Here is a 20661-nt window from a genome sequence, read left to right as displayed (position 1 = left end):
ATTTCTGTTTTCCAGAGGAAGGGAAAAAAAAAACAAAAAAAACAAAAGAAAAAGAAAAAGGACTCTTTTGGTTGACCGGATGAAAAGGACTCCTTTGGCTCTTACTCAAAGTCTGAGCTTTAATTTTAATTACGTAGGAGTTCATTCTCAATCTTCGGGTAGCGAATACGAGCCCCGCCGACATATCTAGACTTATTATCCTTTTTTATTCATTATTACATGCTTGATTCACACGTTGAAATCGAGTAATCGGAAAAAAAAGACCGTGACCTTCGAGTCCTCAGAAAGTACTAAAATTCGAGGATTTAGCGCAAAATGCGCAAGCTCGACTTTTCTCGAGTTGTTGTTTTTGTTGTACACATATCATATGGTCAGGGGTGAGTGACGATTAATAAACTGCCTCCTTTTTTTGTTCCTTCTGTTTTCATTCTGACGGTGTGATCTCAGTAGTGTTTTGGAATCCATGGAAACGACAATCACTTGCAGCTTTGTTTTAACGAAAGAGAAAATCTCGGAGACCGTTTCCCACGTTGTTGAGAACTATGAAGACGCGGGAGTCCCCTGTCGTTTTATCGCTCATATCCCTACAGTACCATGCTGCATTTTTTCTTCCCAAATTTCTTTGTTTTTGTCCTATTTACAATTCCTATTATAATATTCCTTATTATACCATAAGTAAAATATCCACTTGGCTTACACAGATTTGAGCCCATCTATAACTCAAAATCTTAAACTTATAGGTTATTGGATCCAAGTCTCATATAAGCTTGTGATTTCTTTATCAATTTTTCCATGTGGAATAACGTATCTCAACACTCGCTCTCACGTGTCAATGTGTGGTCTAACACATGCCACGTGTTCTTAAACATCCGCTCTTAATAACTGATCACGAGCCAGGCATCATCTTCCGTGCTCGTACAAAGGGGGACAAATATCAAACTAACCTCGAGCTCCACACTCGGACTTAACTAGAGGTGCACCTTTAACTACTTCGGAACTGGATCAGGCCACTCTTGGACCCGATTAACATGAGGTGCATTCTTGGCTACCTCGAAATTGAATATAGAGTGGTGTGAGCCCACACGAGTGCGTGGAAGCATAACCCGCTCTAATATCATCTAAAATACCCACTTGAACCTACACAGATTTGAACCCATCTGCAACCCAAAAACTTAAGCTTATAGGTTTCTAGACCTAAACCTCATATAAGTTTGTGATTTCTTTTTAAATTTTTTCATGTGGGATAACGTATCTCAACAATTTCTTCAACTAAATAAGTATATTAATGTTAACAACCTTTAATATTTCTTTGACCAACGACATAATTAACAATCACGCAGGACCAATTATTTTGGTTCGACGGTTGCATTGAAAATATACTGTGATCATAGTCAAATGGATGCCAAGTATAAAATTGAGAGAGCACTTACTGAATCTTGTAACATATTGGTAAGATAGGAGGGGCGTCCGTCTTCTCAGGTTTTTGTCGGTCTATTCGAGTCAATGCTTTTGTAATGATCAATCTCAGCTAATAGAGTAAAGATGTAATGTGGTTCGACTGATTATACCTTTTTTTTTCCTGAAAATGATAGAAAATTGGGAGCTAGAGTCTTTTTTCTTTTTTTGGGTGAATGGAAGCTAAAGTTATATTGGTGATGAATTGTCAAAAATATTCATAAAAGAAGATGAATTGTCAAAAATTATACTTTCGGAGACGAAGAAAAAATTTCAGCAAATTGAAGCATGACAGGGAAGAAAAACAAAGGAGTAAAAATCTCGAGCTACATCGCGTGCATGTAGGCCCATTTGTGTCGCGGGGGCCACAGTCATTAGGTGCTGGGCCCACGTATGCTTAGTTGTTCGCGCCATATATACGGGTAAAAGCGACACATCGGATTCTACTTTGACCGAGTTCAGTACTCCCGTATGCATCAAATAAAATCTCAATAAATTAGATGAGGGAAAAAAAAAAAACGAGAGAGAGAGAGAGAGAAGGAATGGAATTTCCCGTCTTCTCTCCTTCTTCATCTTGTTCTTCTTCTTCTTCCACCTTGTTTCTCTCTCTCTCCGTCTCTCTCTCTCTGTCTGTGTAGCCGTTAAATGAGCTTTAAATGCTCTCTGCTTTACTCTTCTGCTTTCTTTATCACCTCCTCTCTCCCCTCATCATTATTACTCCTCTCTCTATAGTTTCTCTCTCTATAAGCACACGCAGAGGAACCAGTCTGCCTTAAATAATCTTTTCCTGCTCAGGTAAAATCAAACACTATAGCACCCACCAAACTCTCTGTCCCCCTCTCTCTTCTTTAATGCATATTCTGTCGCTGGTGGAGGAGGAGGAGGAGAAGAGGAAGGAGAAGACTGGGTTTCAAATAATACTGTACTCGTCCTCTCTCTCTCTCTCTCTGTGTGCTCCCGCCCTTATCGGCAACCATTTCTCGTCAAACCCACTTGAAAATTCATTTCTGGGTCTTTCCTCTTTGCTCCTGCTCTGAGCTGGGCAGCTCTTTTCTCTTTGGTCTTGGTCCGAGATCAACAATTGACGACTGCTTCTTCTTCTTCTAATTTTTCTGTGACTGCGAGTTAAGTTTTAGCAAGCTGTGTTTCACCTTCCCTTCGGTTGAGCTATGCACTGTACCGAATAGGAAAGTTGCCGTCTTGAATTGAAAGGTGGTTGCTTTGCCGTCTTCTTATCACCTTTTTTTTTTCCATATCACATTGTCTGGCGTTGCTCTTCTTCATCTTCTGTAAGCTTAGAACTTTGATCTTAAGCTCTCCAATGGAGTCCCGCCGTTTTTAACTAGAAACATGATTCTCAAAGCTCTCTTCCTCATCGTCGTCTTTGCTCCATTCCTAGCACATTCCGTAGACCCAGTCTTCAACGACGACGTTCTGGGCTTGATAGTCTTCAAGGCCGGGCTTGTCGACCCTGAGTCGAAGCTCGCGTCTTGGAACGAGGACGCCGAGAGCCCTTGCAGCTGGGATGGCGTGAAATGTGACCCCCTGTCCCACCGAGTCATCGAGCTCGCCCTGGACGGGCTCTCCCTCTCCGGCCACATAGGCCGCGGCCTCTTAAGGGTGCAGTCCCTCCAGGTCCTATCTCTGTCCAACAACCGCCTCAACGGGACCATTCTCCCCGGTCTTACTCGCCTCGGGACCTTGCAGGTCATCGACCTGAGCGGGAATAACCTCACTGGATCGATCCCAGGGGAAATGTTCCGGCAATGTGGTTCTCTAAGGTCGGTCTCCTTCGCCAGGAATAGCCTTACGGGGAGGATTCCAGACTCGCTGAGTTCTTGCCAGACTCTGGTTGCGGTTAACTTCTCCTCGAATCAGCTCTCAGGGGAACTGCCGTTGGGGATATGGTATACGAGAGGGCTTCAGTCGATCGATCTCTCAGACAATTGGCTGGAAGGAACGATCCCCGAAGGGATTCAGAATCTTTACGATGCAAGGACTGTGAACTTACGAGGAAACCGATTCACAGGGTGGATTCCTAAGGATGTAGGTGGTTGTTACGTTTTAAAGTCCCTCGATTTGAGTGGTAATTTCCTCTCGGGAACTCTTCCTGAGTCAATGAGGAGGCTCGTTTCGTGCACTTCTATTCGCTTGGGCAGGAATTTGCTCACAGGGGAGGTTCCCACTTGGATCGGAGGCTTGACAAGCCTTGAGAGTTTGGATCTTTCGGGGAATACGTTCTTTGGGAGGATCCCCGAATCGGTTGGAAATCTTCAGCAGCTGAAGGAACTGAACCTTTCCATGAACCACTTCACGGGAATCTTGCCTGGATCAATTGCGAATTGCATTGACATCTCGGTCTTGGATGTTAGCCAGAATATGTTGACGGGCGATTTCCCCATCCGGGTTTTCAGGCCTGATTCAGCTGTAGCAGCTGACTCTTATGGAAATCTCGAGGTTTTGGATGTTTCTTCTAATGCGTTTTCAGGAGAATTTCCTGCCAGTATTGGGACTTTAAGCAACCTGCGGCTCTTGAACGTGTCGGCAAACTCTATTTTCGGTTCTATCCCCACGAGCATCAGGGCATTGAATCGAACTCGGTTTCTTGATCTAAGCAAGAATAAGCTGAATGGGACCATTCCTCATGAGATCGGTGGGGCGGTTTCGCTTGAGGAGCTGAGACTGGAGAAGAACTTCCTTAGCGGGAAGATCCCGACCGAGATTGAGAAGTGCTCTTCCCTGACATCTCTGTAAGTCCAATGCATTATCCTTGCTTTTGCCATGCTATCATATGCTATAGATTGCTGCTTTAGAGACTTTCAATATGAAATCGAATTTCTGCAATAAAACAGGAATGTGTGATATTTCTTAAACCGGATAGAATTTAATGCAATGCTATACCATGATGCTATTACAGGGAGCAGAAACTTCAGAGGATTTAACACACTCTTTTCAAACTAGATGTAGTCTGTGAACAATGAGTTCGATGTTTGTAATATCTCACATGGTCTCGTCTCTTCAAACAAGACGGATTTTGATATTTTGTCGTGATAAATTCTGCAGGATCCTATCAGATAACAACCTCACAGGCCCCGTTCCTTTGGCCCTCTCAAAGCTTTCTAATCTCGAGTATGTGGACCTATCCTCAAACCACCTCTCAGGAAGCCTACCGAAGGAGCTTACGAACCTGTCCCACCTTCTCTATTTTAACATCTCTCACAACAACCTCGAGGGTGAGCTGCCTGTGGGCGGCTTCTTCAACACGATCCCGCACTCTTCTGTCTCAGGCAACCCTGCCCTTTGTGGGTCTGTCGTGAATGATTCCTGCCCAAGTGTCCACCCGAAGCCCATTGTCCTCAATCCTAATTCCTCCTCCGACTCGGGTGGAGGCTCTTCTTCGTCCCCAAACCGCCACCACAAGGGGATCATCCTCAGCATCTCGGCCCTGATTGCGATTGGGGCGGCTGCCTCAATAGCCATTGGGGTGGTGGCTGTAACGGTCCTCAACATTCATGTTCGGTCCTCCATGTCCCGTGCTGCTCCACCACTCACTTTCTCGGGAGGAGGAGGTGAAGAGTTCAGCTGTTCTCCGTCGGCTGGGGGCCCGAACTATGGAAAACTCGTCATGTTCTCTGGGGACGCAAACTTTGTTGCAGGAGCACATGCACTGCTCAACAAGGACTCTGAGATAGGGCGGGGTGGGTTTGGGGTGGTTTACCGGACTGTCCTCAGGGATGGGCGATCGGTTGCAATTAAGAAGCTCACTTGCTCTGGTCTGATCAAGTCCCAGGAAGATTTTGAGCGGGAAGTGAAGACACTCGGGAAGATCAGGCATCGGAATGTTGTATCCCTTGAGGGGTATTATTACGACCCCTCCTTGCAGCTGTTAATTTATGAGTACGTCCCGAGCGGGAGTCTGCACAGGCTCATCCATGATGCAAGTACAGATAATTGTCTAACGTGGCGCCAGCGGTTCAACATAATTCTCGGGATGGCGAAGGGCCTAGCTTATTTGCACCAAATGAATGTGGTTCATTACAACCTGAAGTCGACGAACATTTTATTGGATGGCTCTGGTGAGCCTAGACTAGGGGATTTTGGCCTTGCAAGGCTGTTACCGGCCTTGGACCGCTGCGTCCTAAGTAGCAAGATCCAAAGTGCCCTTGGATACATGGCCCCGGAGTTCGCATGCCGAACTGTGAAAATCACTGAGAAGTGCGACGTTTATGGGTTCGGGATTCTGGTGCTGGAGGTGGTGACAGGGCGGAGGCCCGTGGAATACATGGAGGACGACGTGGCTGTCCTGTGTGATGTAGTGAGGAGCGCATTGGATGAAGGCCGGATCGAGGAATGCGTCGACGAGAGGCTCAGGAACAGTTTTCCAGCAGAAGAGGTGATTCCAGTGGTAAAGCTCGGGCTGATCTGTGCCTCCCAGGTCCCCTCAAACAGGCCGGATATGAGCGAGGTGGTGAACATCTTGGAGCTGATCCAATGCCCTTCGGAAGGTCAGGAGGACATCGAGTGAGCTCGAGGTTCAGGAGTACCGTAAACTACAGTATATTGAAATCGCGATCGCATCTCCGGGGAAGAGTAATCCAGTTTTTTACCAAAGCGATGATGATGTAGTGTAGTGTTCAATTATTTTGGTTTATTTCTTTTTCCTACTTTTATTTATCCCTTTTATTTCCTTTTTTTTGGGGGGGGGGGGGGGGGGGGGAGGGGGGTTATTTTTGTTGTCAGTTGTATTACTGGATTCCTCTTCACCGGCAACATACAGGCAGAATTTTGGATGTCTTTCAATTCACTGATGACTGATCCCTTGCAGATAAATATATCGAATCCGAGCATGCCTTAGGCTGAATCGACTGTTCCGCTTAAAATTCCCCCCATGGCACGTACGTACATTCAATATATTGAACAGCTCCATCGGGGTTGATGCTGATCACGGGATGTCGAGACCACTGAATCGTATCGAAGAGTTTCTTGACAAAGGGGAATGAACAAGGGGGAGGAAAAAAAAGTGATGACACAATGGGGAGATAAATGAGTGAAGCGTGAAAGCGAAACAATTTGAAATGTGGAGAGAACATCATGAGAAGGCTCGATGACCCAAGTGAGTGTGCAATTATATTGTTTACCCACTCCTTCCATTAAAATAGAAGGAATGAAAAAATGGGGGAAAAAAAGAAGAAGAAAAAAGGCCAGCACATGTGGTATTATTATAAGCTATAACTATATTAAGTGCCCTTGAAGCAAAAATGGTTGGTTCAATTAATATTCAACGCCTTCAGCGTCAAGTTTCTTCCATTTTCTGGCCTTTTTATTTCTCCCATTGAAAAGAAGATCAATGGTGTCTTCCCCCCGTGGGAGCTAGCAAATCAGGATGCTATACCACAGGCAGGGCAATGCTCGAGTTTCGATTTCGAATGCGCAGTGCGAGTTTAAATATATGACGAGTCTTCCTTCAAAACATATTGGATGTTCATAAGTTCTTAACGATATTATTGAGCTCCCGTTCACCCAAATGCTGATATGTTTGGTTATGATCAAGATGTCTATTCTTACTGAAGGTTTTCTATTTGCTGGAAATGTATATAAGCTATCCCCAATTGCTATTTTTCTCAATGGAACAGAAGAAATTGAATTTAATTCGTGGATTTATTGATGGAATTTAATTAATAGGTCTTGCGTAGTTTGCATAAGTCGTTGACTCAAAATTAAGAGTTTGATTCTCCCAATAAAACTTATCGTATCTTATTATTTCACTTTTATAAGCAAAAAAATATTAATGGATCTTTGGGCACCATCAAGGAGGATCACATGGAGGCCCCAAAAAGGGCAAATTAAAAGGAAAAAAGTGAGTTTTGTGGGTAGTAGTCATTATAGTGCTTAACGATCACGTCAGGCCATGAAGTTGGAACTTTTATTGATCGTGCCAAGTGTCGCCGTACACAACGTAGTATTCGAAGGTCCAATAAATTATGATTAATCCAAAATCAAACTGAATTGGATCCACTGAAAAATAAATTTCTTGTAATCGTAAACTTCGTTCATTTATAAGAAATTCAATATCAATTAATTGATCCTATTTTATTTTATTTTTCCTTTTTCTTTTTCCAGTAGCAAGTGCTCGAGCAATGATTTTCCTTTTCCTCCAAGTAGTTTATGCATCAAGCAACCCAAGGAATTATGTTCCATAAGAATAAGAGAGTAGTTAAAGATCAAATACACTCGGTAATCCTTTAAAAAACAATTAATGCACAGTTATCATAGCTTAGACGATCTTATATAGCCGACCGAAACAATCGAAACCCAACTGTTTATGAAATAGACTGCTACCGAATATATGTCGATAAGTCGATAAAGCAATCCACGAATTCTAATAAAGTGGAATAAAGGGAAAGAATTATGAGATGAAGAAATAAAAGAAGGGAATGGAAAAAGCAAAACAAAACAAAACAAAGCAAAGCAATCTCGGAATGCGGGGGTTGGGTCGGGGAGGATAGAAAAGAAAGAATGGAAAAACGCAAAAGAAACAAAAATGAATATTGTATGTTGTTCTGCGTTTGGTTTCTTTTTCCAGGGACACAATGATACATCCACGCACTAATCCTTCATCGCTTTGCAATGGCACAAACATCATCTACGAGCACACCCACATCACATACACACATATTGATTATATATATATATATATATATATATCTATATATTGCTCTCATCACTTGTCATCACATGTATTATAAATAATAATAATAATAATAATAATAATAATAATAATAAAATCGATCATTCATTCTGATTCTGTGCAGTGCTTTGCAAAGCTTTTCTTCCCATGTTTTCAACTGTGTTTTAGTCGATGTTTCCATCCCCAAATGGTCTCGTAAGTTTGGTAGAGCCCAACAAATACGTTGCAAAGGTAAAGACAGGGAAATTCCGAGAAGAGGCAGGCAAAACGACATTTCGGATGTGGAAGATGAAGTTGTCGAAAAAAATTAGCCTATAAAACAAACGCGGATGAACTTCTCGGGAAGTAGTGTTTTTTTACATCCGGCATGGAACATTTCAGAACAAAAGAGTTGGACCGGAGAATTTAGATTTGTATTGTTATGTATCCGCATGTGCTCTTTTGGAGATGTGGTGGTGATGAACTATACAATCTATCAGGCCAATAACAAGAAGAATTACAGCGATAACCGCAACCTTAACCTCCTGTCATTTCAAGAGGAACAAAACTTTCTAATGACTATTTTGCTCGGGTTCGAACATCGTGCAAGGGATGTTCTCTGTGATTTTCTTGTAGAAGTTCTCTTTTCAATCTCTCTGCTGCATCATTGAACTCCTAATTATTCCAGTCGTTTTCCCACCCATCCCTGTTAGTGGGTCGGGCAGTAAGGCCATTGGCAGAGATATTGCCTGCATGTAGTCTAACAACTGGAGACTTCACCGAGTTCTCTTCATCCCAATCATCATCCCACCCTTGGTCCCAGCCTTCCGCTGTTTCTACATTGGCTGCGGACACAGTTTCTGGTGAAGCCATTTCGAGCTCTTGATAAGCGACAGAGCCGTGCCTTCTCCTCTTTGTGAACTTGCAGCAGGCCCACACCCCTCCGAAAGTTATCACCGTAATGATCAGGAAGTATGCACCATTAATGGGTGTCAGTAACTCCTCAGTAGTAGGAAGGTGGAAGGGAACATTTTCCTCAGGCAGATGAAATCCAATATCAATCTCGCACGCTTTATTCCCAGTACTTAATACAATTTTGGAGGCTTTTCCGATGACATTGGAGATATTGATCTGAGCAAGAAACACAGGAAAAAGAGTGAGGCAACATCAACGCCCAGAAATGAAGCAAACGAATGACAGGTATACTTTATTTAAAACCTACCTATAACAATGTAATAATATTCACGAGTTGTATAAATGCCCAAACCTGATCTGTACAATTTACTAGTGAGACTGGTGAAGAATAAACTGAGACGAGCAAGTACTGAACCAGTTCAATAGGTCTTGTTAGAACATTCTTCTCGTGGGTAGAAGTGATTCCAGAAGAACCTAAGCACTGTAATTAAATTGTCTTCACCGCGACATTTGTGATGGTTCCAAAGCAATTTATGCCAGTTCCCTTCATTATAAATTCCAAGATTTATGTTAGGGATGGGATCAAGAGGCCAGCTAGTTAATGTTGAGAAGTTTCAATTCAGGTCCTCTAAGCAGCTTGATCGAGAGGAGATGGACCTATCAATCGGCTAAAGGAACAAAGTGCCTAGTAAGAGGATTGTGTACGCTCCACTGCAGAAGGTGGAAAAAAAAAGGCTCTGTTCCATCATTCAAGAATTTAATGGCATCGAGTATTCTACATTTTGCATTCTATCCAAGAGTTAAAGGCAGAACTCTGAGATCCATTGATGCATGAGCCTTCGTAAAGCTTTTCAATGTCCATTCTTAGCTCTTCAGAATACTTGATCAACTTTAAAGGGATATTTATGAGCAAACTGATTTAAGAACTTTCTTTGCTTCAATTGTTGCTTTGTTACTAGTAAAATGACATAGAAGAATACTCAAGAAAAATTATGGTAAAAACTTAAGAAACAAGTGAAGAATAACCACTTGGGCAGGACTCCACTAAAACAAGAACGATGACATTCATTAGCAGAGCAGCTATCTCTTATCCATATTATAGTATAAATAGTCCACAGTTTGAATTGTTGGTTGCCAAGAAATGAAGCCATACTTCCCAAACCAGGAGGATTCTTCCCCTACCATATAAGCACTTATAGCACATAATGTGACGAATTTTGAATTAAGGAAGACTGCATTGTCATTCATTATAATGTAACATCTTAATATAGAAAGGAATGAAGTCCCATATAATCAAAGATGCTCCAAAACTACAATTTAAGAGACGGTACATATTAGCTGACCATCTGGACATTATTCCAGAAGGAAGGTAATATGAAATCAGGCTACACTAATAAGGAAGCAAAGAGAGAATCTATACCTTGGTGATCCGGTGGTTTGGTACCTCAACATTCTCCTTATCATCTTTTGCTGAAGTTGGCACCCTAAGGTTTACGCTCAAATTCTCTTGCCCATCATTTTGAACCAAAATCTCCAGTTCCTTAGAATCTACTTAAATAGAAATTCATGGATTAGTTACTTTCATTTAAGTAAAAAAGCAAACACTTATTCATGCTATTCACGATATGCAATGACAGAGTGTGAGGAACTATGCAGCAATAGAGCTTGACAGAAACTGTAGTGTCAACATCCCTCATCATTTGCCTCTTCTAGGACTTCAGAATTTAAAGACAGCACCACAAAAGTGGCAATAAATATGTTGATAAAATCATGGAAAGAAACACAAAATCATGAAACCAAAAATCTGGCTCGTACCATGAGCCTGTTAATTTAACCGGGCATGAGAGAGCATGAATAATGAATTCAACTGCCTTCCATGAGATTCCATTAAAGAAAGCTTACTGTTGTATGTAATACTGAAACATCACCAGATAGCCAGATTACAGTTTAGAAACTAGATTTCAACACTATTATCCTTGCAGATAGAGCATGGTATGAATCTGCAGTTCATGGACAATAACTAATTTGCCATGCACATGTATTTCACTTTTGACAAAATTGCTCTACTCAGATAATAAGACCATACACAATCAACATCAATTACAACTACATTTTCAGCCAGGAAACAAATTCTTTCCTCTACTTTTAGGAAATGAGACAAAACAATTAATCTTAAACTGGTGACAAGGGCAAGAAACAATAAATTCCAGTAATACTGTCCTTTCCTCTACAATAGGAAGAGGCAATGGGTGTCATACCAGAGTCAAAATTCCGAATGCAGCCAGTAAATGTGCTCTGAATCTGGCACTTCCTCCCTTTACCATCACAATTCTCAAGAACTCCAGTTGGAGAACTTGTTTTCTTGTCAATCTCCTTAGCCTCGGGAGGACTCACTTTCCTGTCAATCTCCTTCGCTTCAGGAGGACTCAGTTTCTGGTGAATCTCCTTTGCTTCAGGAGGACTCAATTTCTTGTTAGTCTCCTTCCCTTGAGGAGGACTGGCTTTCTTCTTAGTCTCCTCTCTCTGAGGAGGACTTGGTTTCTTGTCACTCTGCTCCCCTTGAGGAGGACTGGACTTCTTGCTGTTGTCCTTCTTCTCATTATTGCTTTTATTATCCGTTTGGTCTGAGGTTTGGGGACCCGTCGAAACAGTAATGTTTGGACTTGCATTATCCGAACTTGGAGGTTTCTTGGCTACATCTTTCGAGCTATTGCCACTTGATTTATCGATTGCAATGGAGTCTGATTTATCAGCGCTCGGAACAGGGTTTGGCAATGGTGGCACCTACAGCACATAAAATCACGTCATCTCAACACAAAGCTATCTATCTGGTACGAGAGGTAAGCTGAACCTTTTCTAATGGAAACTTTTTGATAAGCAGCTCAGTGGATGGCAATTGGCAACTACACCATAATTTCCAACTTGGGTAGCTCGTCAAAAGCCGAAAACTTTTATCTAGCTCAGATGTAGCTCGTACGTCGTATCTCAAAACACACATTGAAACACACAAAGAGATGCATATACTATACACAGCGAGAAGAATCTACCTGTGCAGGAGCAGAGTTGTTGGCAGGCTCTGAAGCTGCTAACTTCCGGATATTCAGATCAAAGTTGGTACTGGAGACATCGGTGATCAGCAAGAACACGAAAAGCACCGATATCGATCCATTCTTGCCCATTACAGCAGCAACTTCAGCTGCCTTTCTGAAGATCCCAACAGCTCTTAACTCGTGAACAGAAAATCCCCAGCCACCGGACGCCACAGGAGGCCGGAGGAACTCATGTTCCGCGAGAATCACCACTAAATTGCAAAAATTTCAGCAAAAATCCGACAAAACTTGAATATTAATCAGCTTAGCTTCCACGTAACAAAGGGAGCTGAACGAAAACAGTATCTGATGACGCGGAATCAGAGATATCAACTGAATGAAGTTGGGCTGCGATGAGGAGCTTGGAAATTGCAGGGCTTTGGAGATTCGATCGATACGGAACGAAGAGGGGGACGAAGACGAATGCGAGCAAATGGCAGAACGTCTCTCTCTCTCTCTCTCTCTCTCTCGCTCGGTTTTCATGTCAGTTATTGAGAGAGACGGACGGAGCGCAACGCAATTGATTGAAAGAAACGAGTAGTAATGGGCTGATGGGCCGTGATTGGTTACTCTATCCGGGCCACTGGATCGAGATTTATGGGCCCAGATTTTCTTCTGGGCCAGGCTCATCTCCTCTATCGAGCTTTAAGCATTATGAATGGATGATATTACACATATAAGAGAATGAATGAGTAAACTTCACATGATATTTGCTCGGATTAGAAGTACGAAAATAAGTGCCTCAATTTCTTTCAGGGTGAAAATTCATCTCTATCTTACGAAAGAACGAAACAAAAATATTTGAATGTCGTCTCTGTGCATAGGAGTTTAGACAGTTCTGCATTGTCGGACATCACTGTAGATAAATTCGTATTGATTGTTGATAAATCCGTATTGAGATATCCCGCTTGGGATTCTGTTAATGACAGATGATTGTGATATTACTTTATTTTTTGTGTTATTATGACTCGAGTGCGATAAATTGTGGCCATTTTAAGCCTTGTGACCGAAAGTCCCAACTTAAGTCCTTTTTTTGACAAAAATGCTTCAGCGTCATTTATTCTCCAGCTCTTTGTTCCTTATAGGAAACGTTGTCTGGGGGTCATCGAAAAAGAACAGGAAAAAAAAAAGCGGCAATGTTGTATTCAAAAAAGAGAAAGGAGCAAGCGAGATTTGTTGGTAAAAAGAGGAAATTCCAAAAAGGAAAAGTGAAAAGAGAGCAAAGTACATTCTCAGAGTATGGATGCGAACCGTAGCACATACGATTTTGTTAATACATACGGACTAATACGACTTATCGATAAGGTTGATCCTTTTCGAATCTCTCGGGTTCTTGCGTATCGGCTCCCAACCTAATCTCTTAAAAGACCAAAATCTTCTCCAACATTTAATGAAGATGTTCTTGCAGGTGAGTTATTTTGCTTCCGAGGAGGGTTTTGGCATTTCCAAAATTTTCCATATTCGCAATGCTTCTTGACATTCCACTTTTGCGCTTGCTTGATCCAACAGCATAGAACATTATTCTTGTCTAGATGGCAGATCTTTTTGCAGGTGAATTAACAAGAACTTCCCGACACCTTTTACGCGTGGTATAGTACATGTACGATGAGTCCTGCGTTCGAGACAGCACGAGAGTTCAGATGTGTTAAAGATGTGTCGAGCGTCAAAGACATGATTTACTGTTTACCTTGCAATCCTCTCTATGTTGGCTTGACGTGAATACGGAAAGGCTTGTCCTGTAAATCCATCAATAGTTACGTATTTCGCTCGTGCTCGAAGCATAGAATACAAACGGCTGTTGCAGTATTTACAATTGATCAAGGATTGACCAAGAATTCGAGGAAGAATAACTTCGCCTTACCTGCAGCAATAAAAGCTTCATTCACGAGGACAACCTTAAAATACACAAGAAAACAAACACAAGGTCCCTTTAAGCTTCCCTCCATCTTCTTTGTCCTCTCCATATGTGTAAGTTGAGGAGCTTTCTACTACAACAGCCAATGGAGGAGATAGCTGTGGTCTTGAACAAGTTCGGGGACGAGCAGAGCACTCTGCTGGACCAGTTCGAGAGGCTCTCCTTTGAGGCCCGGCTGAACCAGGCCATCCTAGGCCGCAGCCTGTCTGAGCCCAGCACCATCCGCCCCAACCCATTGCAGGGCGCAATGCGGGACTCGCAGCCTCAGGAGGGAGGGCGGCACCACAGGCAGGGGATCAGGAAGGTTCTGAAGAAGCTGCTGAAGCCCTTCCTCGGGAGGAGAAGCAGCAGCAAGACCAAGAAGGGTGCGGTGGCAGACTATTCCAAGAGTAATCCTAGTCCGATCACTAATCCAAATCCTATTCCTGTGTATTCCAAAGCTTTTAGCAGATCGCTGCGGTTCTGAACGAACCGGATGCTTCGAAAAAGTCTCTCAAAGATAATGTTTCTGTGGAGTTAGGATTTTGAAGAGAGTGATCGTGATGGATGATTTTCAGTAGGAACGATGCCTCTTCTTCTTTTTTCTCTTCTTTTTGCTCTACGAAGTATAATACATAAAGACCGATGCTTCTTCTTACTATGTACAATGTAATTGGTTTTATTAGTTCCATCAGAAGAACATACTTATGACAGATGACAGAGGTAATTTGAACACGAATCGATTTGCTCACCAAATTAGGCTGGTTTGTGTTTTGACTAAAAGTTTTATCGAATCCGAATGTCTATCACAAACCATATGAAAATTCACTTACTTGGCATAGTAAATTTTATGGAAATACTTTGCAATCCGTGATGTGAAAATCACTTGCCAGGCTTAGTAGGTGAAAATGGTTAGCGCGTAAGACTTTGGGATGTGAAAATATGATTTTGCCATTGTTTGGCCCTTTCACATGTATACTCATGATATACGGTCGTCCGGCCGCTGCTGCCGCGCTCAATCCAAACACGGTCTTCATCCTCCCTTCTTCTTCCTCTTCCTCCCCCCCCCCCAAATGCCAACTCCTTATCTTCCTTCTTCACTGCCCCTTCATCAGACTCACCTTCCATCTCCTCCTCCTCTGTACCATCAGCACTTCTCGAGCATCAGAACCCATGGAGTCCATCACAAGAAGACCCAGCAGAAGCCTTTGCTCTCCTGCTCAATTCAACCTCGAACCACCCAAATCAACAGAACCGCAGAAGAAGTACAGCACCCAGAACCCAACGTCAACCCTCGACGCAGCGGCAGAGTTCAAGTTCGGTACTTGGTGGAGCGGATAAGAACAGTGCCCAAACACGACAGACCGGAGTTCCTCGACCTCCTGATGACCCAGCGTGATGGCGGGATTGGCACGGACGACTCGCTTGACCTGAACAACCTTCTAATGGCCCTGGTCTTAGCCGACGAGCCCGACCTCGCTCTAAGCTCTTTCTCTAGCATGTCGTCAAAGGGTCTGTTGGTCCCTGATTCTTGGACGTATTCCACCATGATCAGGTGCTACTGCAAGAAGGGCCAACCCGATGAAGCTAAGAGAGTTTTTGACCACATGGTGGAAAATGGGTTGTCTCCGACGGTTGCGACCGTGACTGAGTTGAGCAACTCGTACTGCAGAAAGGGCAGGATGAAGGGAGCATTTGAGGTGTTCGACACAATGGTTAGAATCGGGATCAGTCCTAGTGTTCAGACGTATAACTGTCTGGTTAAGGGGCTTTGTTACGTTGGGAGGGTCGAGGAGGCGCTCGAGATGCTGAAAGGAATGAGGAATGGACCGGTGAAGCCCGATGTTTACACGTATACGGCGGTCATGGATGGGTTCTGTAAGGTTGGTCGATCCGATGAGGCAAGGGAGCTACTGGAGGAGGCCGTGGGGATGGGTTTGAGCTTGAGCGTGGTTACTTACAATACGCTGTTCGATGGGTATTGCAGAGAAGGGAGGCCTGGGAAAGGGCTTGGCATGCTAAGGCAGATGAAGGAGAGGAACTGCCTGCCTGACTGCGTGAGCTACAGAACCTTGATCCATGGGCTGTTGAAGTGGGGGAAGGCTAGAGCTGCCCTTCGGGTTTACTGGGAGATGGAGGATTCCGGGTTTGAGGTCGATGAGAGGATGATGAACGTTCTAGTTAGAGGCCTGTGCAGGACCTCACTGAAGGAGGGTAATGGTTCTGATCTGTTGGAGGATGCGGGCCAATTATTCAGCAAAATGCAGATTCAGAATCTTGCAGTCGAGGATGATACTTATGGGCTTGTGATAAGTTTGTTCTCGGTCAAGAAGAAAAGCGAGGAGGCCTTGGTGAGCGTTCGGAAGATGATGGGTGAAGGGTTTCATCCGAGGATCATTACTTTAGAGGATGTCGTGAGAGGGCTCTGCAGAGAGGGGAAGCTTGAGAAGGCATTGTCTTTTTTGGTCCTCATGGAGGAAGAAGGAATGTATCCTAGAAGAAGAGTGGCTTACAACATTCTGATAGAGGAGTTTAACAGGCAAGGAATGGCCTTCTCTGCTTGTAATGTTTATGGGATTGCTCTGAAGAGAGGAGTAATCCCCGAGAAGAAGCCGAAATTTCGAGAAACTGAAAAGTCTTAGAGACGACTACCATTGTAATTGCGCAACCTCCAGTGTAAGCTTTCAGGGCACAAAATTTTGCCTTCTTTGCCTCAACAATTTACTGTATTGTTACAGTAGGCATGGTGTACCACCGAGGAACCCCCGAATATGTATACAGAAACGAACAAATTACTCCGAGAAGAGATTTCTGAAGGGTTTGCAATCTCTTCTGCTATCTACTCCTCATGAACACAGCATGGCTCTGATACACACAAAGGATTCTCAGGGAAATACTCATGCCCGACTCATGTATTGCCCGGTTCTTGTATCCACCAGTATTTCATCACCTATGTTTACGAATAATGGGACGTTCACTACAGCACCTGTATCAAGTTTTGCTGGTTTCGACCCACCTGTGACCAATAATAATACATGCAGTCAGCAGCAATTTCCTTTCAGATGGAGTAAATGGTTCTTGATGAATTGCCTTTTCGCCTTGAGATTCATTTTCTGCTAAGAAGGAAACAACATTACCTTGAGCGGTGTCACCCTTAAGACCAGGATCAACATCTACAATGGTCAGTTGGACTGTTATAGGTAATTCAAAGTCAATAACCTGCAAACCACTCGACGACCATGTGCTCAATTGTGAGAAGTGGCATTGGCATTGTATCACATTTTAGTTCATCTACAAAGTAAGCCATAGGTGAAAGATCAGAGTTACCTTTCCATTCCAGAACAACACATTGCAGTTCATACCCTCTTTGAGCCACTTTGTCTTGTCACCTACATCACCTTCATTGAGACGAATTTCCTCGAACGTACTCTGTGATATATAAAGAAACTTCCCAACGTCAAAATCAATCACCCTAAGGAGAATAATAAGACAAACTGGCTTACTACAAAAAAGAGTTAAACTAAGAGCAAAGCAACATACCAAGTCCATGAACACGAATTGCGAACCATCCTTGTAAGTGAACTGCTTGGTTTCCTTGAAGACATTAGCTTCTTCAATCTGGCAAAGAGGTCAGCATCAGAAAGGCTATTCTGTACAATCTATGGACTAAGACACTAAACATATTTAACGTGGAATCAAGCTGCATTGGATCATCCATCAAGAGACAGAATTTGTCTAATACGGGAAAAACTGACGTACTCAGGCACGCAAAAGATGAACAGTTGGTGTTTGAATAACATTATAAAATCCCCCAGCCGACTGAGAATCACAAGTACTCAGGCACTAACCAACAGCAAATGACAATTCCATATCACAGATATTATACGCGACAGAGAAATGTCTCGAGAGAACCTCATCAGAGATGTTATACTGAGTTTGCATTGAATTATCACTTGTCGTTCCTCCAACAGTCCATTTTCATTCAGTTAGAAGTCAAATTCAAATAAAAGTGTGTTTTATTTTATAGTAGAGTAGAGTTGAGTTTTGATTTTAATTGGATTGTAATGATTGTTTTGTTGAATTATGAGAAAAAGTGTGAAATGGTATTGAATAATTGAGAGAATTTAGTATTAAAAATTGAATTGAGTATAATAGAGGTGCATGTGAATTTATGTATGGGTCCAACCTTTTTGGTTTGACTTTAGTAGAGTTAAAATTTTAAAATCCAATTGCGAATCCAAACGGAGTATAGATTTTGGAACTGCATACCGAACTTGCAGCTCGAAAAGTCTTCTCAACAGTGTTCCCCGTTATGTAATTCCGGAGTTTGGTCCTCACAAAGGCTGCTCCTTTCCCAGGCTTTACATGAAGAAACTCTACAGGGAAAGACCAGCAGTTGGAAAATGGTGATAATCCCCTAAAAATGCGAAAAGGGAAGCTCCCCTGGAAAGATTGAGATCTCTAGAAATTGCATTGAGCAAGTGCCATTAAAGACCAAATTCTCCAAGGCTCTCTCTTTGCAGAAGGCTAAAGATGAAGTTTCATTCCCCCATCGCACATTCTGACCTGCCATTGTCTTACATGCTATCAGCTGAGAACAAAGGGAAACGGGAGGGAGTAGAGAGAATTGAGTACCAAGAACTCTCCAGGGAGCTCCGTCGACTTCAAGGCTGGTCCCCACTTTAATGTCGTTGCTCGACAGAGCATAAATTCCTGTGAGACGTCACAGAGCAAATTTTGAGAACCCAGCTAGAATACATGGAGCTTAGTGTTGCCAGTTCCGACTTACTGAGGAAAATGGCGCGGCGGTGGGTTCCGGGAAGAGCCCGGAGCGGGAAGACGGAGGGCTTTGGTAGCAGGGAGAGGTGAGGTGTACGGAGCATTGTAATAATGGCGGAAGAAGAGGAAGATGAACTTCGGCGAAGATGATGATGACGGTGACGAGAGGCTCAACTTGACAGGGAAGCTCAGAAGAGGCGGTGTGGGGAGGATTTGGGCCGCTCAATGGGCTTATTTTAGTGGAAGAAAGCCCTTCGTCTTTGGGCCGGAATCAGATTCAGCCCAGATAATTTTTCACGACTTTCCTCTTCTGAATAAGGACGAGTCGAGGAGGACTGAGGGCAGTTGATCCCCTTAAATTTTCTTTTCTATGAAAATTTACATATTAATCTTCAATTTTTAGTGAATGATGTTCATCTCATTAAATTACAAGTTTATTTTCTTATTTGCGAGAAGATTATTGTGTGTAATGGGTAAAGTACGTGATACTATGTCAGCATATACATAAAAAATATATTTTTGTCAAAAAGTAATTTTTTGGGTGATATTAGTAAAAAACAAGAGGAATTGGGGAGCCGTATGGATTTATAATATTGCACGTGATATACTTGTTCCATATAAGACTTCCTCCTTATCTGCCCCCTAATACACTGTTCTCTCTTGACAAAAATCCTATATGTGAGCCTCATAGTCTGAGTTATCATGTCGTGCCTTCCAATAACTTCTTAACTCGTCACCATAAGAAAGTGGGAAAAAAATAAATAAATGAACATGGAAAATCTCATTAGGAAAAAACAAATCCAACATCTATTAAGTTCGAGACAAGCGAGAGCATCTATAAAAGCAAATATTCGATGCGTATTACGTAGTCATTTGGCCATGTAATATTCAATCATATTGCCTAGAAGTGGAAAACTAACCTTACAAATTTATACTTATAAATATTCTGATTTTTTTTATTAATCATTCAATGAGTAACAATCAATTAATATATACTAGTGTTCTAACCCGTGCGCTGCACGGATTTGTTTTAATTGTAATTATTACTATTTTTTAGAATTTTCAATAATAACAAAAAAAATTCTAATATATTAGCTTAATTATTAATAGTTTAGTGACAATTTTGTAACTAATTCTCCAATATTTATTTAAGCGTTAGCTTTATGAGAATTTATTAAATGTAGGTATACAAATTTGATCTTGTAAATTTCTTTATTTGAAATAATATTTTTTTATATCCTTACTTTCAATTATTATTTTAAAATTTTTATGTGGCCCTAATTTCGTAGATTTAGTGTCTTTTATTATTTTTTTTGGAAATCCTCTGTATATGTAACTACTTAAAATAGGAAACGAAAGTTACATGTAATGTAAAATTATTCTCATTGAAATGATGCTGCTTTTATTTTTCAGGTCATATGATGATGAAGATTCGGAGCACTCAGAAGAAGAAATGTCCTCCGGTGTTGGAGACGATTGAAGAAGCTACGTTAGGATCTTATATTGAATGATATATATTTACTCAGAATAATATTTCTATCTTAGTCCATATCTAAACATTAGATTCATGGAATGACCTCTGGTGTTGGAAATTTTTGTGTTAGCAAATATTATTGTTTCCCTTATCAGAATTTTGAAAATTAATTATAATTAGGGTCATTTTTGGTTTTTTCATTAGGCATTGACTATAATTAAATTTACTATGATATTCATTCTAATATTTATTATGTATTTCAATAAATTATTTTAATACTTTTTTGTTCTATTAATAATCTATCATTTACTGTGAAGCATTTATTACTTTCAAGTTAATTTTTCATAATATATATATATATATATATATATTGGTCTGTACATATCTC

General features: G+C 41.9%; 4 protein-coding genes across 4 annotated transcripts; 2 read left to right on the top strand and 2 right to left on the bottom strand.

Moving 5' to 3' along the window:
• The first annotated feature begins 2072 nt into the window (after positions 1-2072).
• Positions 2073-6313, top strand: LOC116192208 (leucine-rich repeat receptor-like protein kinase PXC2). Its single transcript, XM_031520683.1, has 2 exons — positions 2073-4205; positions 4519-6313. Exons 1-2 carry the CDS (start codon positions 2806-2808, stop codon positions 5978-5980), a joined length of 2862 nt encoding a protein of 953 aa, XP_031376543.1. The 5' UTR covers positions 2073-2805; the 3' UTR covers positions 5981-6313.
• A 2124-nt stretch (positions 6314-8437) lies between these two features.
• Positions 8438-12626, bottom strand: LOC116192369. The gene is made up of 4 exons (XM_031520908.1): positions 12085-12626; positions 11296-11821; positions 10458-10585; positions 8438-9253 (listed from the first exon to the last, which is right to left on the bottom strand). Exons 1-4 carry the CDS (start codon positions 12214-12216, stop codon positions 8798-8800), a joined length of 1242 nt encoding a protein of 413 aa, XP_031376768.1. The 5' UTR covers positions 12217-12626; the 3' UTR covers positions 8438-8797.
• A 2467-nt stretch (positions 12627-15093) lies between these two features.
• On the top strand, positions 15094-16662 carry LOC116193222 (pentatricopeptide repeat-containing protein At5g41170, mitochondrial-like). The gene has a single exon (XM_031522029.1). It carries the CDS (start codon positions 15094-15096, stop codon positions 16660-16662), a length of 1569 nt encoding a protein of 522 aa, XP_031377889.1.
• Positions 16663-16697: 35 nt separating this feature from the next.
• Positions 16698-18970, bottom strand: LOC116190756 (elongation factor P). Its single transcript, XM_031520180.1, has 7 exons — positions 18810-18970; positions 18656-18733; positions 18290-18396; positions 17561-17638; positions 17348-17449; positions 17158-17239; positions 16698-17036 (listed from the first exon to the last, which is right to left on the bottom strand). Exons 1-7 carry the CDS (start codon positions 18901-18903, stop codon positions 16918-16920), a joined length of 660 nt encoding a protein of 219 aa, XP_031376040.1. The 5' UTR covers positions 18904-18970; the 3' UTR covers positions 16698-16917.
• Between the last annotated feature and the right edge of the window lie 1691 nt (positions 18971-20661).

This window comes from Punica granatum, chromosome 1 (assembly GCF_007655135.1).
Source record: "Punica granatum isolate Tunisia-2019 chromosome 1, ASM765513v2, whole genome shotgun sequence".
NCBI lineage: Eukaryota > Viridiplantae > Streptophyta > Magnoliopsida > Myrtales > Lythraceae > Punica > Punica granatum.
Note: the sequence above shows the minus strand (reverse complement) of the source record. Positions and strands in the feature narration are given on the sequence as shown.